The sequence below is a fragment of the Amyelois transitella genome, chromosome 3 (assembly GCF_032362555.1).
Source record: "Amyelois transitella isolate CPQ chromosome 3, ilAmyTran1.1, whole genome shotgun sequence".
In the NCBI taxonomy this organism is placed as follows: Eukaryota; Metazoa; Arthropoda; class Insecta; order Lepidoptera; family Pyralidae; genus Amyelois; species Amyelois transitella.
The window spans coordinates 1,801,806-1,824,509 of record NC_083506.1 but is presented as its reverse complement, the minus strand read 5'-3'; the positions used below and the strand labels follow the sequence as shown (position 1 = coordinate 1,824,509).

The 22,704-nt window shown below is 35.1% G+C and overlaps 2 protein-coding genes and 1 non-coding gene across 3 annotated transcripts in view; 1 reads left to right on the top strand and 2 right to left on the bottom strand.

The window, feature by feature from the left end:
- Window positions 1–22,014, bottom strand: part of LOC106136075 (galanin receptor type 3) — a 56,398-nt gene extending 34,384 nt beyond the window's left edge. The window contains exon 1 of the mRNA XM_013336512.2: window positions 21,678–22,014. The gene's annotated coding sequence lies outside the window, so the exon portion shown is untranslated. The remainder of the gene's footprint in view (window positions 1–21,677) is intronic.
- Window positions 337–408, bottom strand: Trnah-gug (transfer RNA histidin (anticodon GUG)). Its single transcript has one exon. It is a non-coding gene; the product is annotated as a tRNA-His (tRNA).
- Window positions 16,525–17,928, top strand: LOC106136067 (cytochrome b-c1 complex subunit 1, mitochondrial-like). Its single transcript, XM_013336504.2, has one exon. It carries the CDS (start codon window positions 16,525–16,527, stop codon window positions 17,926–17,928), a length of 1,404 nt encoding a protein of 467 aa, XP_013191958.2.
- Window positions 22,015–22,704: the final 690 nt, after the last annotated feature.

Sequence of the window (22,704 nt, the reverse complement as noted above, 5' to 3'; positions counted from 1 at the left end):
AAGCATATTAGAAAATTGTGTCTTGGTCAGGCGCACGTTCGGGAGAAACTCTTTATCATATGAAAACTAAAATCAATGCACATTAACATTATTTTCTTTCCTATTTTAGGACATGGCCAGTCATAATGCTATAGACGTTTTCGGAGCCCGAGATTCACTTTCTTTCATATCCCTTACCACCTTTAGTTACTCAGTCTCGGTATCCTCTGTTTGGGTCTAATCAATTATATCAGAGATGAGAGATTTATAGATACAGAGATATAGTATCTTCACATCATATATTTACTATCAATATCTACTCATAAAAAAAATAAACTCCACCGTGACAGTTTTCACTGCCGTGACCAGGATTCGAACCTGGGTTACTACGGCCACAACGTAGGGTCCTAACCACTAGACGATCACGGCTGTTGGAGCTGGTGGCTGTAATGACGAAAATAACGTTCTCAATATTGAGAGTTACATAAAAACTGCATTTCAGATTGCTATCGAAGTTACGGCCGAGTGCCTCTTGACGGTCAATAACTTTCGTCCAATCAAATTGGTTCTGCTGTGAGTACTATTGAGAATCAATAAAGAGTATGGAGGTAGTAAGTTTGAAGGATCTATTATGCATTTTGTATGGATTTTGTGGATTAATTGGAATGAATTGTTTATCTATTTTTATAGTATTCTCTTAGGTTAAATTGTTGATTACGTTTTTAAAACATGGTTCATTATCTTTACGGCCTCTGTGACGCAATGGTAGTGCACTTGTCTGTGACGCCGGAGTCCCGGGTTCGTATCCCGGCCAGGGCATGACCGGCCAGAGAAATCAGAGAAAATTCGTTTCTTGTTAGTTTCATGTTTACTATAAAATATAGTATCGTTGAGTTAGTATCTCGTAACACAAGTCTCGAGCTTACTTCGAGGCTAGCTCAATCTGTGTTATTTGTTCCATGTATATTTATTATTAAGTATTACATATTTATTATTGGCATTTATTGTAGTTGAGTCTATACTGTAAAAAAAAACTCTACTAACGTTTAAGCTTATTCCCTTATTCGCCTTTAAAAATACATACAGGGAAGGGAACAGTGATCCTATTCTAAAATACCAGCTCCACATTTTGTACAATAAAGCTACGTATACACTATTTCGCCTTCTTTCATCTGTCGTCAGAGCTAAACAAGTGACTCTTGTTAAAAGCTGTACACCCGAAGAAATCTTAAAATACTTTTGCGAAAATGGACCTTAATTTTTAGCAGTAACAATGATCAATGATCGATCTCTTCTCGTTTTGCAGTGTTATGTATGCAATTTGTTTATAATCCCTATTTTGCCAACGCCAGCTTAAATTCGAGACCCCATCAACGTGCGTGCCAATATTCATAGGTTTACGTTGGCACGGTGAGTACCCGGCTTAAAACTAAACTATTCGGGTAATCCCGCGAATCCGAACAAGAAATGAACAACGTATTTCAATTGCATTTGTTATTCAGACCAATGTTGTTCATATTCAAATACATTCAAAACTAAACAAAACAGATGGATTTCGCTGTTTCGCTAATGAACGGACGGACAAAATACTCTGGGAACGGAATATTTAATATTTCAATAACAAAACAACAGAATTAGTAATTCACGTAGCAAATAAAGTGCTCCCGAAATTCAAGGAATTTTGGCGAGATATTATTATTTGGGTTTATTCTGATTCTAGCTATAATGTGACCTGCAAGCCTTCTAACTAATGGCTCTATTTACCCATTCAAGTGACATGTGTGTGTGTGTGTGAAAAAACCGAGACTGTAAGCAGTTTGAAAGATCTACGGTTAATTATATCAGCATGTATATGTATTGCAAGTTATTTATTTACGTAGATATATTTCAATGTAGTATGATATATTAATATTATGTTTATTTTAAGTATATATTTATGCTTTGTATTTTATTTCATACATAATGCATAAACCTTCTATTCTTTACTTTCCTCCCACCCCAAAGCTGACTGAAAGAGATTGCTTTAGCGATGAGTCCGCCTTTGTATCTCATAACCTGTTTATTTTCTGATTTTCTTTTGGTGCAACTAACAGTATATCTATCTTTTATTATCTATATTTCTGTGTTGCGGACACCTCACATCCTAACAAAGTATAGAAATTACAATGCCTACCTAGTTTGATTTTTACAGACACAGGCAAATTTTTTTAACATTATTCGATAAAGCTGATTTTACCTCGATGGAGATAGCGAGCGTGCCTGCGAGGAAGGTCATCGAGATAAAGGCATCAGCGGTCTAGTGGTTAAGATTAGAGTTATGGGTTCGATTCTAAAGAATATTTATTTTATTTGTAAAGTGTGTTTGCTTGAAAGAGTAGTTTGTTAGTGTAAAATAGATACAGTTTCTTGGATAGAACGGTTATTAGTAGTTACCACTGATAAATCATTAAAAATGAATTATATAAAGGGTAAAATTACAAAAGATGAGCTAATCTCAAAGTAGGTTTGAATTATCTAGAACATAATGAACAAAAGTTAGTTTTTGATATGAAATACTAATGCCCGTTTTCACCAACGATTCCTAAGTATTAATTTATTATGAAAGATGAAGCTCTTTACAATACATCACTTAACAGGATGCCCCTAACAGAAAACATCTTATTTCTGTTAGGGGCATTCTCAGCCCAAACGACAAATATTATTTGTAAAGTAACATTACGAGTAAAAAAAATAATTTAAATCCCTACAAGAACCTTTTTAACTATCCCAACTCGCAAAGTAAAACAAGGGTACAAAAAAGTGGTAAAATTAAATCTACACACGTAACATGGCAACGTCGTAATTAAAATGTCGGTACGTGGGAGCTGATAATTACGGTGCGGCAACACTGAGCCTACCCGGGATTTTGGTAAATCGTGTCAAATTTCCCGTGAGTTTATGGTTTCTTCTGTCCGGGTTTTTTCAAATCATTATTATAAGCCTGCCTTTAATATCAAGTGTTTCAAATTTCATGTTTGCATATAATCACTATGTCCTTTGCGGGGTAGACAGAGCCAACAGTCTTGATGTGACTTAAGAACCACGTTCAACTGCACAGTTTAATATTGAAATAGTGACAGGTTGCTACTCCATCGAAGACTCCTACAAGAAAAATTACAAGCTTATCAGCCGTTCTCTTAGTCATCATTTACGACATAGATGTGAAAAATATGGAGTGGTCCAATTCTAAAGTGTCGGCGATCACACGGCAATATTTTTTTTCTGTCCCGTGCAACTTGGCGAAATCTTCTCTTAGTACTCGCCTACGTTCCTCAAGTCACTAACATATCATAGGTATAACAAATTAAACATACAGGCAAACAAAAAATATTTCAAAAGAAAGAAGCCGTGTGGTTTCCCGCACTTTGGAATAGGGCTACTTTCCCACGTCACTTTTTCATGTCATAAATGGCGACTAAGGGAATAAGTGCACATTCATTAAGTGCAAACAAGCCGAGCATAATAGCTAAGTAAAACCTGATTATATGTAGGTACATACAGGTACGTAAAAAGACCATGAGGACAAGTGGATGTGTAACCATGATCGATCCAATACGGGTTAGGTTCACCTGCAAATGTTGCTGAGGCCAGATGGTAGACGCTTCGTGTAAAATCTACATACATACATATCACTTCTATATCCTTTGCGGGGTAGACAGAGCCAATAGTCTTGAAAAGATTGAATGGCCACGTTCAGCAATTTGGCTTAATGATAGAATTGAGATTCAAATGGCAGGTTGCTAGCCCATCGCCTAAAAGAAGAATCACAAGTTTATTAGCCTACCCCTTAGTCGCCTTTTACGACATCCATGGGAGAGAGATGGAGTGGTCCTATTCTTTTTTCAATAGAAAAAAATGGCATGGCAGCATTCAATGAAAAATTTCAGAAATTTGCTGCGGCAATCTCCGATGAGATTGTTGGACATATTCCAACATTTATTTATCTGTGGAGCTACAGTTTGGTTAAAAGATATACTACATGCATACCTACATATAATCACGTCTATATCTCTTTCGGGGAAAACAGAGCCAACAGTCTTAGCATTATAAAATTATAGGACATGTTCAGCTGTTTGGCTTACTGATAGAATTGAGATTCATATAAAGTGACAGAAGAATCCCAAGTTTATAAGCCTATCCCCTAGTCGCCTTTTACGACATCAATGGGAAAAAGACTGAGTGGTCCTATCCTTTTTTTATTGGTGCCGGAAACCTATACAAATTTCTCTCCTTAACCCTCTCATAAAGGGGTTGACCCCCCTGTTTTGCCCCTTGGGAGGGAATTTTATAAACTGACATTGTCAGTGAACTTTAAGGGCAACCGAAGTCGGGGGCAACAGCTACTAAATATTTTCCTACAAATTAATGTTCTAAAAATATTTTTTTTCACATAAATCAGCATGAACTTATATCATGTGGAAAACATTTAATTAAAATCGTCATGGAGCCTTTGTTGAATTTAATAGTTAACCACATTTTTTATACAATACTGTACGTTTCCTTTGTAAATTCAAAATAATAGTTTAAAAAAACTAAAAAACTACACTTTTATTGCTAATCAAACTAAAAAATAAAAATTAATGACAAAGGAATTCAGTAGTAGCAAGTCGAACAATCAGTTATAGTCAGTTGTAGTAGTAATTACCTCGGATTAAAATTATAACAAATTTAAATTTATTAACAAAACAATTTAAATCTGAGTAAAAAGCGTGGACGAATATCCGGAAGAACAAAGCTCGACTCAACGGAAGATTCCAAACTCCAAATAACGACAAGTTATCAGCACAAAACAAAGTGCAAATAGGTAAATACACGCAGGCACCGGTAAAAAAAAAACAGAAAGAAAGTTTACAGGTATTCGAATCGAATTAAAAACTTACTGCAAAACTTATTTGACATAAATAAACTGTCACTCATTTTCCAAACGAGTATTACAGTGTTGCTATTATAAATAGGCAAAAGATACCTAATGTTAATTCAAGAATTGCATTAATATGTTAAATACGTATTAAATATCGCAAAGTTCTGTAGGTAGTAACTTTATTCTTGTATTATTGTAAATTTAATTGTTAAATTTTCATTTATTACATTTGTTTTATTACTTATATATTTTTTATTGTTTTAAAATATTCTACTAATTCTACTATTGTTTCTAATGGTAATTCTAAATGGAGCGATGCGATGAAATAAAAAAAAAGCCTCAGGTTAATAGTAACATTATATGGAAATATATTACATTTTTTTTGGACTCCTTATACGTCAGAACTTCTCGGTTTCTTGTATGGAAATTGCTAGCTCTGTCTCTCTTACTCTCGTACGAAGGATCTAAAAATGAATTTATTAATCCTGGCAGTTTTAATAAGGATAATGAGAAACTCTTATCAAAATATTGCATTGTCATCGGTCCTTAATACGTGTGCAAAGTTCCAAGTTGATCAGACGTTTAGAAACCAGTGAAAATTAAGGTCAAAGATTCCGTTACATACATACATACATACATACCTACATACATACATACATACATACAACCCAAGCTAATAAAAGCGTAGTAATAAAAAAGTCTAACGTATATTATTCTACTTTTTCACTATCCATAGACCAGACATTTTATATAAGCTCTTTACTAAGACTTTTATTAAGTGAGAAACGTTATCATCCCGCGGAGCAATTCATCTTTTTATTTTATTACGAACCAAGAAAAATGGGAAAATATTACCCTTGTCATCTTACTTTATTGCAAGCAGAATTTGAAAATCATTCCTTCTAAATTAAAAGCAATCCTGTCAGAGTGAAAGTACATCTGATTTATGTGAAAAAAAAATATTTTTAAGAACATTAATTTGTAGGAAAATATTTTTTTTTCACATAAATCAGATGTACTTTCACTCTGACAGGATTGCTTTTAATTTAGAAGGAATGATTTGATACATGATATAAGTTCATGCACTTACTTTAATTTACCATTTGCCGGCAGTCAGCCATTTTGAAATTTGTAAGACTTCCAGCAATACGATTACACTTTAAATATCAAATCAAATTTGATATAGTACATAAATATTGCATGATTCATAAGAAAAATTAGGAACTTACTGAATTAGGTAGACGATTATAAACTTCCTTTCGTACCTTTATATGTAGGTATAGGCCGACAAAATATCGTAAACCTACTTCTATAAACTTTTAAGTTCAGTCACATGTTCTTAAAGATTTTTAAAAATATCTTTTTAAATTTATCTATTTTCCAAGAACGTTCCAAATACAAAATGTCGACGCCACTTTAAAAATAAAACTGATACCCGCCATTACGCCGACAGAAGACAAATCCTAAGCGTTTATTCTTTGTTCTTTAAACGACTCAAGCAAAGTACATAGGATTTTGAGATCTGAAGACCTCATTTATCTGAATCTTGTTATCGTTTATCCTCCTTAGGGACTAGGGGACCCCTAGCTAGAGGAGCTGAGGGCTGACACAACATTGCCCACTCAAGGGTTTGTGAGATCAAAGTTTTAGATTAAACGGCTCTGTGAATTATACCAGCTGTTTTTAGAGACCTACTCAGGTAGAAATTAAATATAATACCGACTTCTGCATTACTTATCTTTCTTATTACTATTTATTTGGTCTATCATTGTTTGCTACATTGATACATGATTTACATATGTATATTAATTTAATTGCTAAAAGTGCAAACCATTGAAGGTAAACACCACATACTCAAATTCGTAGTTGAAAACATTAATAATATTGATTGAAGTTCAAAAATTTTGAATACCTAATTGTTTTTTCAATTAGTGTTAATAAAATAAAATTTTGAAAATATTGTTACTAACAAGACAACTATAACTTTCAATCTACTTCCTCCTGGCTTTAGTCCCGGTTGCATCCTCACCACTCTGAAGTGGAGCCCGGGTAATGCCTTTGACCATGGATCCTGGATTGAGGAAGTCAGGTTATGAACTCCCATCTGACCTCCGCAACTTTTGCAGGTAAACCTAACCCGTAATGGATCGATCATGTAACTATCATCTAGCTTCCTCACGATATTTTCCCGCGCCGTAACCACATCGGTTAGTATTCAAACTAATGTACATAACTTTGAAAATAGTCATGGGTACATGGCCGAGGTGGGATTCAAACCTGTGCCTTTCTGCGCATCACGCATTTTATCCGCGGCATCTTACTGATTCGACCACCGAAGCTCTAATACATACATATATGTTCACGTCTATATCCCTTGCGGGGTAGACAGAGCCAACAGTCTTGAAAGGACTGAATAGTCACGTTCAGCTATTTAGCTTAATGATAGAATTGAGATTCAAATAGTGACAGGTTGCTAGCCCATCGCCTAAAAAAGAATCCCAAGTTTGTAAGCATATCCCTTAGTCGCCTTTTACGACATCCATGGGAAAGAGATGGAGAGGTCCTATTCTTTTTTGTATTGGTGCCGGGAACCACACGGCACTCATTGTGGTTTTCAATAAATTTAATTGACGACCTCTGTAGGGCAGCGGTAGTACGCTTGTCTGTGACACCGGAGATCCCGGATTCGAATCCCGGCCAGGGCATGATGAGAAAAGAAATATCTGTGATTGGCCTGGGTCTTGTATGTTTATCTATATAAGTATCTCTTATAAAATATAGTATCGTTGATTTAGTATTTCGGAACACAAGTCTCGAACTTCGAGGCTTACTCAATCTGGGTAATTTGTCCAGTATATACATATGTATTTATACTAGCTGTGTCCGCGTGGAATAGTTTTTTTATCATGGCATCACTGAAGCCCTTGATAAATTTTCCCCGTTTTATTTACATATTCCATTATTTCTTCGCTCCTAATAGTTGAAGCGTAATGTTATATAGCCTAAAGCCTTCCTCGATAAATGGTATATTCAACGCAAAAATAATTTTTCAATTCGAACCAGTAGTTCCTGAGATTAGCGCGTTCAAACAAACAAACAAACTTTTCAGCTTTATAATATTAGTATAGATTTATTTAAATTCTGTCAGCGTTAATGTATGGGAACTCAATTTCATTTAAACAAATCTGTTATAATTAGCCTCAAAATAAGCTGCATTAATTAACCTCACTGCAAGCTTGTTAGACTCTAGCTTTGTGTGAAATAGTTATTTAACCCTACCCTGACCGTTTTAATTAGGTATTACGCAAACTAAAGCTATAATGTATCGTTCAGAGGTATTTATTCCGTGTGGTTCCCGGCACCAATAGAAAAAAAATAGGACCACTCTATTAATATTCAAATTCAAAATTCTTATTCATTGTTATTGGACACTTAATATCATTTAATAATTGTCGTATCTTTTGGTATCACAACATTGGTTGACGTCAAATAAATTACTTAAAACTAAGTTTACTGTCGCTTCCAAAGCGTCAGTGCAGAAGAAGCGGTAACAAACTGCACTGTAGCATTTTCTTTTTTCATTTCTTCTTGCAATTTCTTCTATCACTTTCCCATGGATGTCGTAAAAGGTGACTAAGGGATAGGCTTACAAACCTGGGATTCTTCTTTTACCCCGCAAGGGATATAGACATGATAAATATGTATCTATACATACATACCGTCACGCCTGTTTCCCATTGGGGTAGGCAGAGGCTATGGAATATATGTGTCTACATATGTATTAGGCAGAGAGAGTATATGTATCTATGTATGAAATAAAAGTAGATAGCACTGAACAAACAAAGTGAACAATAGCGACATGAAAGGGCATTCATATGAGCACTCCTGCCTGCCGCCGACAGCTCAATTGCCGAGCCCTTCATAAATGTATTTAGATTTCATATTTACTGGGCAAACTATGGAAAGTAGAAACAATAAGTGAGTTTCGAAATTGTAAACCGCACGGGGTAGACAGAGCCAATAGTCACAAGTGTCGAATATTATATGTATGTTCGAAGTTTTTTTATTGGAGTAAGCAGGCTCGCCCATTTATGTTATTATCATTCTTTTAGATACATACAATCACGTCTATATACCATGTGGGGTAGACAAAGCCAACAGTCTTGATAGGATAGGCTATAGCCTATAACGTATACGTTCAGCTGTTTTTCTTAATGACAGAATTGAGATTCCAATAGAGACAGGGTCCTAGCACATCGCCTGCAAAAAGAATCTGAAGTTGATAAGCCTTTCCCTTAGACACCTTTTACGATATCCATGGGTAAGATGTGGAGTGTTCCTAATCTTATTTCTATTGGTGCTGGGAACCACACGGCGGATCGTTTTTAGCATTTGTTTTTTTGGTTATGCCTTAAAAAGAATCCTAGGAGGATTCACCAACGTTATAAGGCATATGCTTTGTCAACTTTCATGAATAAAAATCCAAAGAGACATTCGAGACCTAACTCAATCATAGAAGAGTATAAAGTGACTACCTATGTGTATGTATGTATCCGTTTCCTAAATTCTTTAGAATTACGCTTTTGCGCGCACAAAAGCTCGTTGTGCAAATCTAAATAAATTGTACATACATACATACAGTCACGTCTGTATCCCTTGCGGGGTAGACAGAGCCAACAGTCTTGAAAAGACTGATAGGCCACGTTCAGCTGTTTGGCTTAATGATAGCTTTAAGATTCAAATAGTACCAGAATGCTAGCCAATCCCTTAGTCGCCTTTTACGACATCCATGGGAAAGAGATGGAGTGATCCCATTCTTTTTTGTATTGGTGCCGGGAACCACACGGCACAAATTGTAAACGCAAAATTACCGCAAACACACAGTTTAGAAAACCCGACATATTTTTTTACTGTGAAAACAAAAGCACCAACAATGTAAAATAAAGTATATATAAATAAATATAAGAAAGCTAAATATATTTATCCATCCGCACACAACTCATAACATACGTGTACATGTATGTAAGTACATCATTGTGATATGAAAAACATTTCATAATAATATATCCGCCCGAGGACATTCACATTACTTTCACGATATATAGAAGTCAAATAAAATAAGAAAAAGAATAACTGAGGATATCATTTCGTAGCTGCCATAATATTGCTATTAATACAGTCTGTTGAAAGCAGAATTATGTGAAATAATTTTATGATTACCATGCCATTACGATATTGATATTACTTTTTATTAAGGTTTAACAAATAATAATTAAGATGAACTCAAATGAAAACTAAAAAATAATTATAAAAACGGGAGAAAAAAATTAATACAAACTAAAAGCAAATTGTACAGTACAAGTTGAAATTCTATCACAACTTATCAAACGGATATAATATTGTGGTGTTATAAAGTGATGATTAAATATACTATGGTTTTATTAGTATTCTAGTTTACGTGTAAAAAACAAAATAACTAACAAAAGAGAGTTGCTAGCTTCCAGCAGAGTAAGTAAGGCATTGTGGCGAGGCTGAAAACATTCTCAAACAAAAGCTAAACACTACGCTCCGCCGTTCTCGAGAACCTCTCACTAACTATTTATGAAACACTTCATAAATGCGATGTTATATGAAAATTACATAAATTATCTCTTATTTGTCACCTTGATTCTTTAAAAATATTCTTGTCAAATAGTATATGTAATACATACATACATATAATCACGTCTATATCTCGTGCGGGGCAGACGGAGACAATTGTTTTGAAAAGACTGATAGGCCACGTTCAGCTGTTTAGCTTAACGATAGAATTGAGATTCAAATAGTGACAGGTTGCTAGCCCATCGCCTAAAAGAGGAATCTTAAGTTTATAAGCCTATCTCTTACTCGCCTTTAACGTCATCCATGAGAAAGAGACGGATTGGTCCTATACTTTTTTCTATTGGTGCCGGGAACCACACGGCACACGATAGTGCAAATATGAAGAATATATGGAGGTATGAAGTGGAGAATGAAGTGTTTCATCCATAGTTATTGAGAGGTTCTCGAGAACTCCGCCGTTGTGTTCAGCCTTTGTTTGAGAATGTTTTCAGTTTCGCCTCAATACCACTTATTGCTGAAGACTAGTGACGCTTTTGTTAATATTTTTCACGGAAAAAAACGTATTGTTCGATTTGAAAATGAATCAGGAGTTCTGGTTTGAATAAGTGAGGTTTTTACGTGAAGCGACGATTCTAGTTTGACCTTCGCAAACTTTGCAGGGGACCTAACCCGAATTGATTGATTGATTCATTCATTTAATCCCTTCTATATGATTTGCGGGAGCCAACAGTCTTCACAGACTGATAGGCCACGTTCAGCTGTTAGAATTGAGATTCAAATAGTGACAGGTTGCTGCCCATCGCCTAAAAGAAAAATCCCGAGATTTTTAGCCCATACTTTAGTCTCCTTTTACGATATCCATGGGAAAGAGATGTAGTGGTACTATTCTTTTTTATATTAGTGCCGGGAACCACACGGCATACTCGTAGTTAATTACATCATTAAGTATTATTTAAGTTAGTATTTTTATACATTTTTTCAAGTATTTTGTCAACACAAGAGATAAAGTCAAGATAAAGTCCCTAGCTAGGTAACTTTTGTACAACAAAGTGTTCACAAACAAAATGTTTTTGGCATCTACAAGTATACTACCTTTTTAAACCTGAAACTGTGTGTTGCCGGAATAAAATAAATGGATATAAGTTTTTCGAAGGTTTTCCATAACACGATAAAAGCAAAGGGCTGACTGAATCCATGTTCAGCAAAAGCTGAAAAGCGAAAGTCAACGATATGGAAAGGTCGTAAGATGTTTCCAGTTGAACCGCCGAAAAGATACATACATATAGTCACGTCTGTATACCTTGCAGGGTAGACAAAGCCTACAGTCTTGAAAAGACTGGAAAGTCCACGTTCAGCTATTCGGTGCAATTTAAAATTTAGATTTAAATAGTGTTAGATTGCTAGCCCATTGCCTAAATCAGAAATTCCAAGTTTACTTGCTTTTCCCTTAGTCGCCTTTTACGACATCTACGGGAAAGATATGGAGTAGTCCTTTTGCCGGGAACCACACGACACAAAAACCGTAAATAATGCAATGTTTGTAAGAAAAATATGAAAAGAGCGGGCGAAGGAAAAACATGGAGTTTAACATTGTCTGAACTTTGGCATTACATTAATTAGGTGTACAAAATGTAATGCGGCATTATGTTCGTACTAAAAATCTAAATTTTATTTTCATTTTCTCTTCTTTTTATTTGTTCGTATTATTGTGTTTGAGGGAATCCGTGATAGGGAATGCTTTTGCTGGAATGTAGTTTTAAATTTAAAAAAATAATAATATTTTTGTGAATTCAGGTACCTTTTCTGTTCAAAAAAAATCAGTTAGCTTTCATTATTGTAATTAATACTCATCCAAGAATAACGTCAAGACTTACTTACCGATATTAAAACAATTATATAGTTTATGTCTGAAAAAAATATTTTTGTTCGTTGTAGGTACTGTCTACATTGTTCGCTCCTACTTAACCCTTAAAAGCTGGAATAATATGTAAATCCACAGGAATGGATTATCAAAACGAGTTAAATCTCTCAAAACAGCCGCAGAATCATAACTTCTGAATTCTTTCACTCAAATTAATTCGGGCCCCGCGTTTTGTGCGCATTTAAATATTTTGACAACATACGCTCTGTATATTTTTGTTCTCATTTATCGTAGCGCACATTCTCTGTCTCTGAAAATCTTTTGAAAAAATAATGAACTCGAAAGCTTAAAAAAAGTGAGGTGTGGTTCCCGTTGAAAAAAATAGGGCCAATCCATCTCTTTCCCATGGATGTAGTTAAAAGCGAATAAAAGATAGGCTTATAAACTTGAGATTTACCTTTTAAGCGATGGGCTAGCAACCTCTTACTAGCTATACAGCTGAACGCGGCATTTCAGCCTTTTTAAGACTGTTGGTTCTATCTACTCCGCAAGGAAAATAGACGTGTACATATATATCGTAATAGATTTTACAGTTCATAACAAATAGCAGGAATAGAAAAATGTGAGTCTATTAGACCAAATCGAACGTACCTTTTTCCCCAAAATCAATTTCCCAAGAAAAATTCCTGTTTTAAATATCTGATCTATGTTTTTCTTCCATTTACGTTCCGATTGAAGGTACACAATGGAGAATGTGGGCGCCAGAACCTAATACATCACTTACACAGATCTATCTCACGATAAAATAGCCGCAGTAACGTGGGTTTTTGCGCAACCCCAATTTTTTTGCCGACTCCGTTACGTTGAACGCGATAGGTCAATGTCTAGGTACGAGATTTCTTCTGCCTTGTGATGATGACACCGTCGTATGAAATGTTTTTGTTAATTTCATTTTAATTTCAGTCGGGGTCTTTCGCTGCAAAGGAACGAATTTCTAGGATAAAATGTGAGTAAGCCTTTTTGTCTTACAATCACAAACTCAACTCAACAGCATACAAATTAAAATTTATTTTCATAAGCTAAAAAATTATTGTTCTTTTCATAATAAAAATAAATTTTGAAATGTCTTTATTACATTTACTACTGTAACGCACTAAACATCACATATTCGTTCAGGATATTCCAAGACATAATTATATCTGCGGTAATCAATTACCACACGTCTTCGGCACGAAGTTACGCTCATTCGCTTGGTAGTAACATGAGAGCTTTACTGTCAGCAGCATGACTGTCACTTCTAGTCGTATCTGACAAATGACAAGATCCGGGACACGCCACAAAATAATCTTATACCACCTTAAAGGTGATTCTCATTAGAGCGCGCCATATTTGTACGGGACAAAAACATACACATTGCCGTGTGGTTCCCGGCACCAATACAAAAAAGAATAGGACCACTCCATCTCTTTCCCATGGAGGTCGTAAAAGGCAACTAAGGGATAGGCTTACAAACTTGGGATTCTTTTTTAGGCGATGGGCTAGCAACCTGTCACTATTTGAATCTCAATTCTATCATTAAGCCAAATAGCTGAACGTGGCCATTCAGTCTTTTCAAGACTGTTTGCTCTGTCTACCCCGCAAAGAAAGATTACAACAATATACAAAGATATGAACCACACCTTTTTCGAAAAAGGCAGGCAGAGACTACATCTTTTTACTTACCTACCACGATCTCAGCATGATTCTTTTGCTTATCCGTCGCACATTCATTATTATTTTTCTCTCTTAAGCATGCTCGCCAGTTTAAGGGTATTCTTAACGTGACCTTTTGCACGGATTTGAAACGTTACGCAAATTTTGTCTTTACGTTGCATTTCCCCAAACGAGCGAAAGATTCTGGTATTGACTATGGCACGCAGGTTAACTAAAATACCGAGTTCATAGTTGAAAATGCTCTCTGAGCTAAGAGAAATAGTGCTGCGCGTGTCCAAGTATCAGACCACGACTATTCTCTCAAGAGACACAATTTTGTGTGTAACAATATATCCAACGACACATAGCGCAGCGTTGGACGGGTCGCAGATCATGCGTACATTATTTCTTATCAATAATTTTTTTTAACAGGACATGTTTAAAAGCATATATTCATTTGTATCCTCAATGAGAATCATCCCTTATACAACACTTATGTAACGTAATGCTCCCGGCGTTCGCAGGCACATTGACAAATGGCTTCCCGCGACCGAAGAGTGACGGTTTTGATCGCGAAATGGCGAATTCTTTTTTATAACATAATCGTAATATTTCTTTTCTCTTTACTTTTCTTTACCTACTGCAAAAATGACGAGGAACTCAATTCGACTGTATGTTGTTCTGTATTTTTCAAGCTCTGGTAATTTAGAATTGATTTTGATGATTATTATTTTCAAGGAGGTTCTTGAAGAACTTGATAAAATCGAGGGAACTTATTGATATACTTTATATTTATAATTAATGTAGTTATTTTTATTTTTGTGTACAAATTGGTTATCAAACAATGGAAAAAATAGTGATTATCTTATTCATATGAAAAAAATAATTATGAGATTTGAAAATTTAATCATTTTATATGAAAGGTCAGATCAACCGAACCCAAGAGCTTGCAAGAAGAGATTTATGAATGTAGAATAAGCAAAAGAAGTATGTAGAGATCGTGGCAAGTGGAAGATGTGTATTGCTTTTCTCCTCCTGAAAAAAGGCGTGATTTTATGTATGTAACTGTTATAAGATTTGAAGGTTGATTTTATAACAAGATTGCCAAAAAGAAGTGTCCTTTTTCGGATTTCTTATACATGTATGTGAAGATAATGTACTTCACATTATCTTCACTCGGAAGTTAGTTTCTTCAGATAGTTTTGTAATTTAAATAGTTCACTAAGTTCCTTCAATGTCGACGTAATAGCTACAATCAATATGCAAGAAATTTTAATTAAAGTTAACGTTACTCATTGAACTCGATGGAGTAATTGTTTCGCGTCAAATTAAATGTCTTTTTCCTATTAAAGTTTCTTTTAAATACTTACTCAAATGTTTTCTGAAGAGCTTTTTAGTAAAGATGACCGTTGTGATTCCAAATTGTGAGAACAAATTCAAGTTAATTATTTCTTTTAATTTCTTGAAATATGTAGTTTCAATATTTCAAATTAAAATAATTAAATAGGTATTTGATTCTTATGAATGCGTGATTAGATTATGGATCACACATCCTGAATATAATGGTTGGCTAACAATGTTTTCCCTCACTGTAACAACATCAGTAAGCAATATTAATTAATATTAGTTAGAGAAGAGATACCGGTCACTATCTATGAATATCTAATATATAAATATAAATAAAATATAATAATATATATAAAAGTACGATATGAATATATTTCGTAAAAATCTATGTACAATATGATTACCATTTGACCGTAGAAGCCCATTAGTTAAGGTCGCAGCTTATACGCATGGCATGGAAGTGAATTAGTGTAGTCAACTTAAATTCAACATTCAGTAGTAATGTTGATATTCCTTTAAACATTCACCCGACTACGTTTTGCAATTTTGTGTTTAACAAATAAATATATGTAGGTACATATACAAACTGTCGCATATACATATGTATAATCTTTAAAAGAATTTATATAGAAGTGCATCGTATAGAGACCTAACTACAAAACGATTACCCTATGACCGTAGAAGTCCATTACTATGCAAAGGTCGCTGTTTATACGCGGAACATTGCTGTGAGTATTAATACAGCCCGCTGTAGTTATGTTAACGATGTGCGGTCAGCAATGCCCACATACCGAGATATTATATTTCTTTTAGAGCATAAGTACCTATGAATAATCAGCATGTTTACAGAGACAATGATAAAACTCTTGCATTATTGACTGACTGGCGTGTTTCGGAGATGAAATGCGGCAAGTATCCTTGGGTCTTGAATAGTGGAAATAAACTAGTTTTGGAAAATTTTCTGTTTGTTACATTTTTCAGTCTCAATAAATAACCTTTTCTTGGTAAACCTCAAACTTGTACCTATATTTGACTTTGACAAATAAATAAAATTTATGGTTCGTGAAACGCGTAACCTTCGATCATGATTTTAATATCTGTCAAATCAATAAATAAGTGAACGTTTGGTTATACAATTTTAAGAATGTTAAAATCATCGCATTTATTAAAACGTGCATGGAAACCCCAAAAAGTATCGGTGAGAAGTCGTCCTTACCCCGTTCAGTTCGGTCATTTCCTTCGTAACCAGCCCCAAGTTCAGATTACAGTTTTGGCAAATGGAATGAAAGTGGTTTCCCAAGAGAGGGAGACTTACAACGCTTGTGTTGGTTTATATTTCGACGCTGGCTCAAGATACGAAAGTCTATTTGAGAATGGCATAGCTCATTTCTTCGAACACATCGCGTTCAAAAGCACCCGATGCCGGCCTAAAGCCGTCTTAGAGGACACCATGTCCTGCACCGGAGCCCATTTCAAATGCTTCACTACTCGCGAGATGGCCGCCTACTACGCCGAGTGTCTATGTCAAGATATCCCCTGCATCGTTGACATACTCTCCGACTGCGTCTTTAACAACTGCCTCTGTCCCAACGAGATTGAAGTCCAGAAGAAAGTAGTGTACGCGGAAATGTTAGATCATGAACAAAATCCTCACGCTATTCTCGATGATTATCTGCACAGCACAGCATTCCAAGGAACTCCCCTTGCACAAACTGTCATGGGAATCAGCACCAACTTGTACAATTTCAGTCCGACGACTATTTATAATTATTTGACGAAATGGTTTGACCCAACTAAAACAGTATTTGCCGTCGTTGGCGGTGTGAAACATGAGCAGGTCGTCTGCCTCGCCAACGCTTATCTGTGTAAATTTGAGCCTTGCAAGTTTGATGATTTAGGAGGGTATAGATACACAGGATCTGAAGTACGTTTCAGGGATGACTCGCAGCCAGTCTGTAACGTGGCTATAGCTGTTGAGGCACCTTCGTATTGTGACGTCCATGACAGCTTAGTGCTAGACGTGGCGGCGACTATGATAGGTGGATGGGATCGTTCACAATACGGTGGGATAGACCACGCTATGAACGTCGCTCGCAAGGCTTCTTGTACGAGTTCGTGCGATTCGTATAAAGCGTTTCACTTGAAATACCGTGACACAGGATTGTGGGGCGTTCAATTCATGTCACCATCTCTGAGTTTGGAAGACATGTTGTTTTTTGTTCAAAGTGAGTTCATGCATCTGTGTACTATGGCACCTGAAGGTGAAGTGGAGAGGGCTAAGCATCAGCTTAAAGCGAAGATCCTGTCAAAGTTGGAGAGCTGTCAAGGGATGTGCCACGACTTGGGACGATCGTTTCTGTACAGAGACGAGTATTTAACTGTCGACGAGGTGATGGATGCAATTGATAAAGTCCATGAAAAGGACGTGAAGGAGATATGCTATCAATACATTTATGACAAGTGTCCGGTGGTAGCGGCTGTGGGCCCGAGCGAAGGCTTGCCAGAGTACAACAGAATTAGAAGTGGGATGTATTGGCTGCGATTGTAGTTTTTTTTCTGATTACAATTATTTCCAATTTTTCATATTGTTTTCATATCAGATTGCCATCTTGCATTTAATACATAAAAAGTAATTTCCAATGTTTTAGTATAAAATAAATACATACATACATAGTTTTTGACATTATATTATTTTAGTCTACAAAATAAATGTACTAAAACATATCACCCGTTAAAATGTCCGTATGTACATGTGTATAAAATTCAATGAATCCAATATTTTTACGCATTTGTTAATTTTCTCGATTTTCCATTATAGGCGGGTGATTCAACTGCAAAAGTTTCAATATACTCGTAACTCCATGTGGCACGTGAGAACTTCGTCGAATCTTCCAAACAGAACGAACTTTATATATTAATCAATAATGTCAGTCATGATTGATGGATCTACGCTTGTTAGAGTTAGTTTACAGGTAGTACAGTGCCAATTTTGTTATGAGGAACATGCATAAATGCATATAATCACGTATATATCCCTTGCGGGGTAGACAGAGCCAATAGCCTTGACAAAACTGATACAATTGAGATCTAAACAGCGACAGGTTGCTAGCCCATCGACTAAAAGAAGAATCTTCAACTTATAAGCCTATCTTAGGCAACTAAGGAATAGGCTTATAAACTCAAGATTCTCTTTTCTTCTAAGATAATTTTTTTCTTGGGAGAAAAGTCATCTTGTACGACATCTATCGGAAATAGATAGAGGTCCTTTTATTTTTTCTATTAGTGGCGGAAACCACACGGCACGGCTTTGAGAGGAACAACAGAAATAAAATTGCTGTTTTCAAGTGTCTGAAATGTACGCGACACGCGCGTAATCTCAAATTAAAATATCTTAATCTGCTTAGATTTCATTCCGGTAAAAGTGTGGGGATTATGTTTAAATCTCTGTCCTTATCCTTATAGGTTGACTGGAAGAGATTGCGTTACCGATAAGTCCGCCTTTGTACCATCTCTGTCTGTTTTGTGCTGTTTTGCTTTACTCTTATGGTGCAATGAAGAGTTTCATCTATCTATCTTATCACCATTTCGTTATTGCATTCTGGTCATAATCGGTTGGACATTTTATTAATGGAGGCTAGTTGAGAAAGCTTCAAGCATTAATTTCACCTGTTGTAGTTTTTAATCTTAATAAATATAAGTAAGTGTCGTGTGGTTCCTGGCACCATGACAAAAAAGAATAGGATCAAAACTAAAAGAAGATACCCAAGTTTATAAGCATATCTCTTAGTCGCCTATTACGACATTCATGAAAAACAGATGGAGTGGTCTTATTCTATTATTATATTATAGTTTGATTTGAACTTAAATCAAAATTTCAGTACACTCTGTACATAAATCTTTATAAAATTGGCAATATATATATATATATTTTTTCTTTTTTCAATATTAAATCACATAGATATATAAAATTAAACAATGTATTCTCTCGTCCACATTCTATTCTAAGTATAATTTAATATTGTGAAGTTGACGTTGTTGAAGAAAATGCTGCAGTGCAGTTTGTTACCGCTTCTTCTGCACTGACGCCTTGGAAGCGGCAGTAAACTTAGTTTTTAAGTAATTTATTTGACGTCAACCAATGTTGTTAAACCATACGACAATTATTAAGCGATATATAGTATCCTATAATAATGAATAAAAATTTTGAATTTGAATTTGAATTTGAATTAGTGCCGGAAACCACACGGCTTAAACATAATTATCAATTGTAAAGTTCATGCAATCTTGAGAGAACGCAGAGCTTTAAAGACAAAATCTGCTCTCAGAAAGCATTAATATGAGAGAGCGTAGTTCGTAACATACAAAGTCATATACAACTGAATACACATAGTTTCTGTGTAATTACAAATTCTAGTTGAACATTATATTCAATTACTCGAATAAGTTTGTTCGGAGCGAGTTGAAATCCGCAAAATGAAATTATTTACATAAAGCGAACCACGCGTCTATCATACCTTTGATAACAGCGAAACACGAGTTTGGAAGTTAAATTTGTATGAGGAATGTGGATCAAGCTATGTCGATTTTGTAGCGAACTATACTTACCTACTTGAAATTTAAGATAAATTCTTACGATTAATCTCAAATTTCAATTTGAATAAAGTTTAGATGTCTCGCAGAGTATACTTTATGGAAGCTAATAATCTAAGCTAAATTTTATTCTAAAGAATAAACACTGACATAATGATATAATTAGATGTGTCTTAATCCAGAATAACTCAATACAATATAATTAATGCCAAATACTGTTTTCTAGGAATTTACCACCCGTATTATCCGATCTATTGAATTTTCAGAATCCTTTTTCGCCACCGTTTCCATAACTATATAAATGGTCAATGGGTTAGGTCCGGGCATGGCAGTATAATAAGTGGGACACGGCTATAACCGTCGTAGCTATTAGATGGCTCGTAAAACTATTATACGGCTGGCCTTGAAGCTTATGGTTATACATGGATCACGTTTTGGTAGTATGTTTGGTAAGCGGGTGCGAGATATTAGACTATTTTTTAATTTTTTTAATTTATATAATCACGTCTATTTCCCTTGCGGGGTAGACAGAGCCAGCAGTCTTGACTGATAGGCCACGTTCAGCTTTTATGTTTGGTGGCAGAATAATTATTTTATTTTATTTGGGAAACATACAGTTAGGTATATCTTGTACAAAATCTCATTTAGTTACTTTAGACTATTTATATGTTTTCGCATAAGTGTATCAAAATGCTGATTTTTTTTTCTAATATAAAAAAAAATTAAAACCGAAGAAATATGGTAGGTAGCAGTTAGCGCCTGTAATTATTATTGACAGAATGAGAACCGTCAAACTAAGACTCGGTAACAAAATTTTTTAAAACGAATGGGTGTTGAATTGATAAGGCCGAGCTCCGAGGAGACAACCAGCTTGTTCAATTCCTTAGCTGATCTAAAAAAGAAAGAGTTTTGCCTACAGTTGGTCTATAACAGAGCAAGAAAACTATGCAGGAATCGTGGCAAACCGCTGGCAAAAGCTAGTTCATTCTTAAAATTTATAAATTCAAATAAAAGTTCATTGCTTCCCGCAACAATACACGATGTCATTTTTATAACGTGAATCTTAATACTTTATATGGGAATTTTTGTATATACCATATGATGTCGTATGGTAAAGGGTCAGGTCAAAAGTACCCGACACCGCCGAGCTTGCATGAAGAGAGTTATGAATGTGGATGAAACGAAGGAAGTATGCAGAGATCGTGGCAAGTGGAAAGAGGTAGTCTCTGCCTACCCCTCCAGGATAGAAGCGTGATTTTATGTATGTATGACGTATGCTTATTATACATTATTTATTATCACTCATACAAAGGTTAACCCAATTGGTAGAGTATAAGATAATGCTTTTAACATTAAATCCGCCTATTGTACTTTACAAATTGTAAATGTTACAATAAAGAATTAATAAATAATAAAAACAAAATAATAACAATTAGAAAGTGTTTATAAAATCCGGATCTGTGGGAGTCTTTTGCCTTATCAAGTATTTTGTCTAAGGATTTTTTTTTATATTATGATCATAATAAATATATTTTTTTAAGTAATTTACGCATAAACGTAAAAATTTTTACTTACTTTATAAACATTTACCAAAACAATTAACAGTTTATATTGTTTGTACGTCACTTCGTTATTAAAATAACTAAGTCTAGTATAATAAATACACTTTTCAAATATTTTAAATTATGACTTAAAGTGAAAACTTACCTCTCATAAAATCCAAAAACCTTAGCTGGCATTTCTATTTGCTTTCTTTCCGAAACAAATCAGCCATTTCATGAACAAATAATACACATTTAATCTAAGAAACATTGAACAACAATTATGTAGGTACTAAAAGTTCAATTCTTATAAACAAAGATTCGTTGAATATTCCAAAGTCACAATTTTAAAACGTCACATTTTCGGAAAATATTTCATCACGAAATAATCACTGCAAGACCATATATATAAAATAGTCTATCTATATTTTTTTGTATGAAAGTTTTTTTTGTATATTAAAACGAAAAGTCCTGTGTTTTGGGCGGGCGGCGTGCGTGCCCCTTGAACGGCGCAAATGCACTGAAATGGGAATCGTTTATGCTGAAACCGTCTCATTTTACAGCATCATACCGGATCAATCCTTGCACGTATTCTCTATGAAATAAAGTCTAAATTCCTATGAAATATTAGCCACTAGTTCCTGTAATGTAAACAAACCGACGGAAGGTATACAACTGTCGTTTTTTCTTCACAAGTTGTCCTTTATTGTCTTGTTTCATTGAAGTGTCACAATCAGAGTAAGTAATGTAATATCTGTGACACATTTCCATGGGAAGCGAGAGTATTATTCGCACTTTATTATTCACTAGCTGTTCCGTGTTCTGCGTCTGAAGGTATTGAAGATATTGGGCTACTTTTATTTATAGCGGTGAAGAGAATTCCACTTCCTTATACTTGAAGTGCCGTGTGTTCTTGGCACTTTTATAGAACCACTTTATATCTTTTCCGTGGATGACGTAAAAGGCGATTAAGGGATAGGCTTATAAACTTGGGATTCCTCTTGTAGGTTAAGGGCTAGAAACCTCGCTGTCCAATGTCACTGTTTTAATCTCAATTGCATCGTAAAAGCCATACAGCTGAACGTGGCCTTTAGTCTTTTCAACGCTGTTTGCCATGTTTACCCCGCAAGGGATATAGACGTGACTATATGTATATACGTAATATACTTCAATCATCATATCCTCTTGATGAT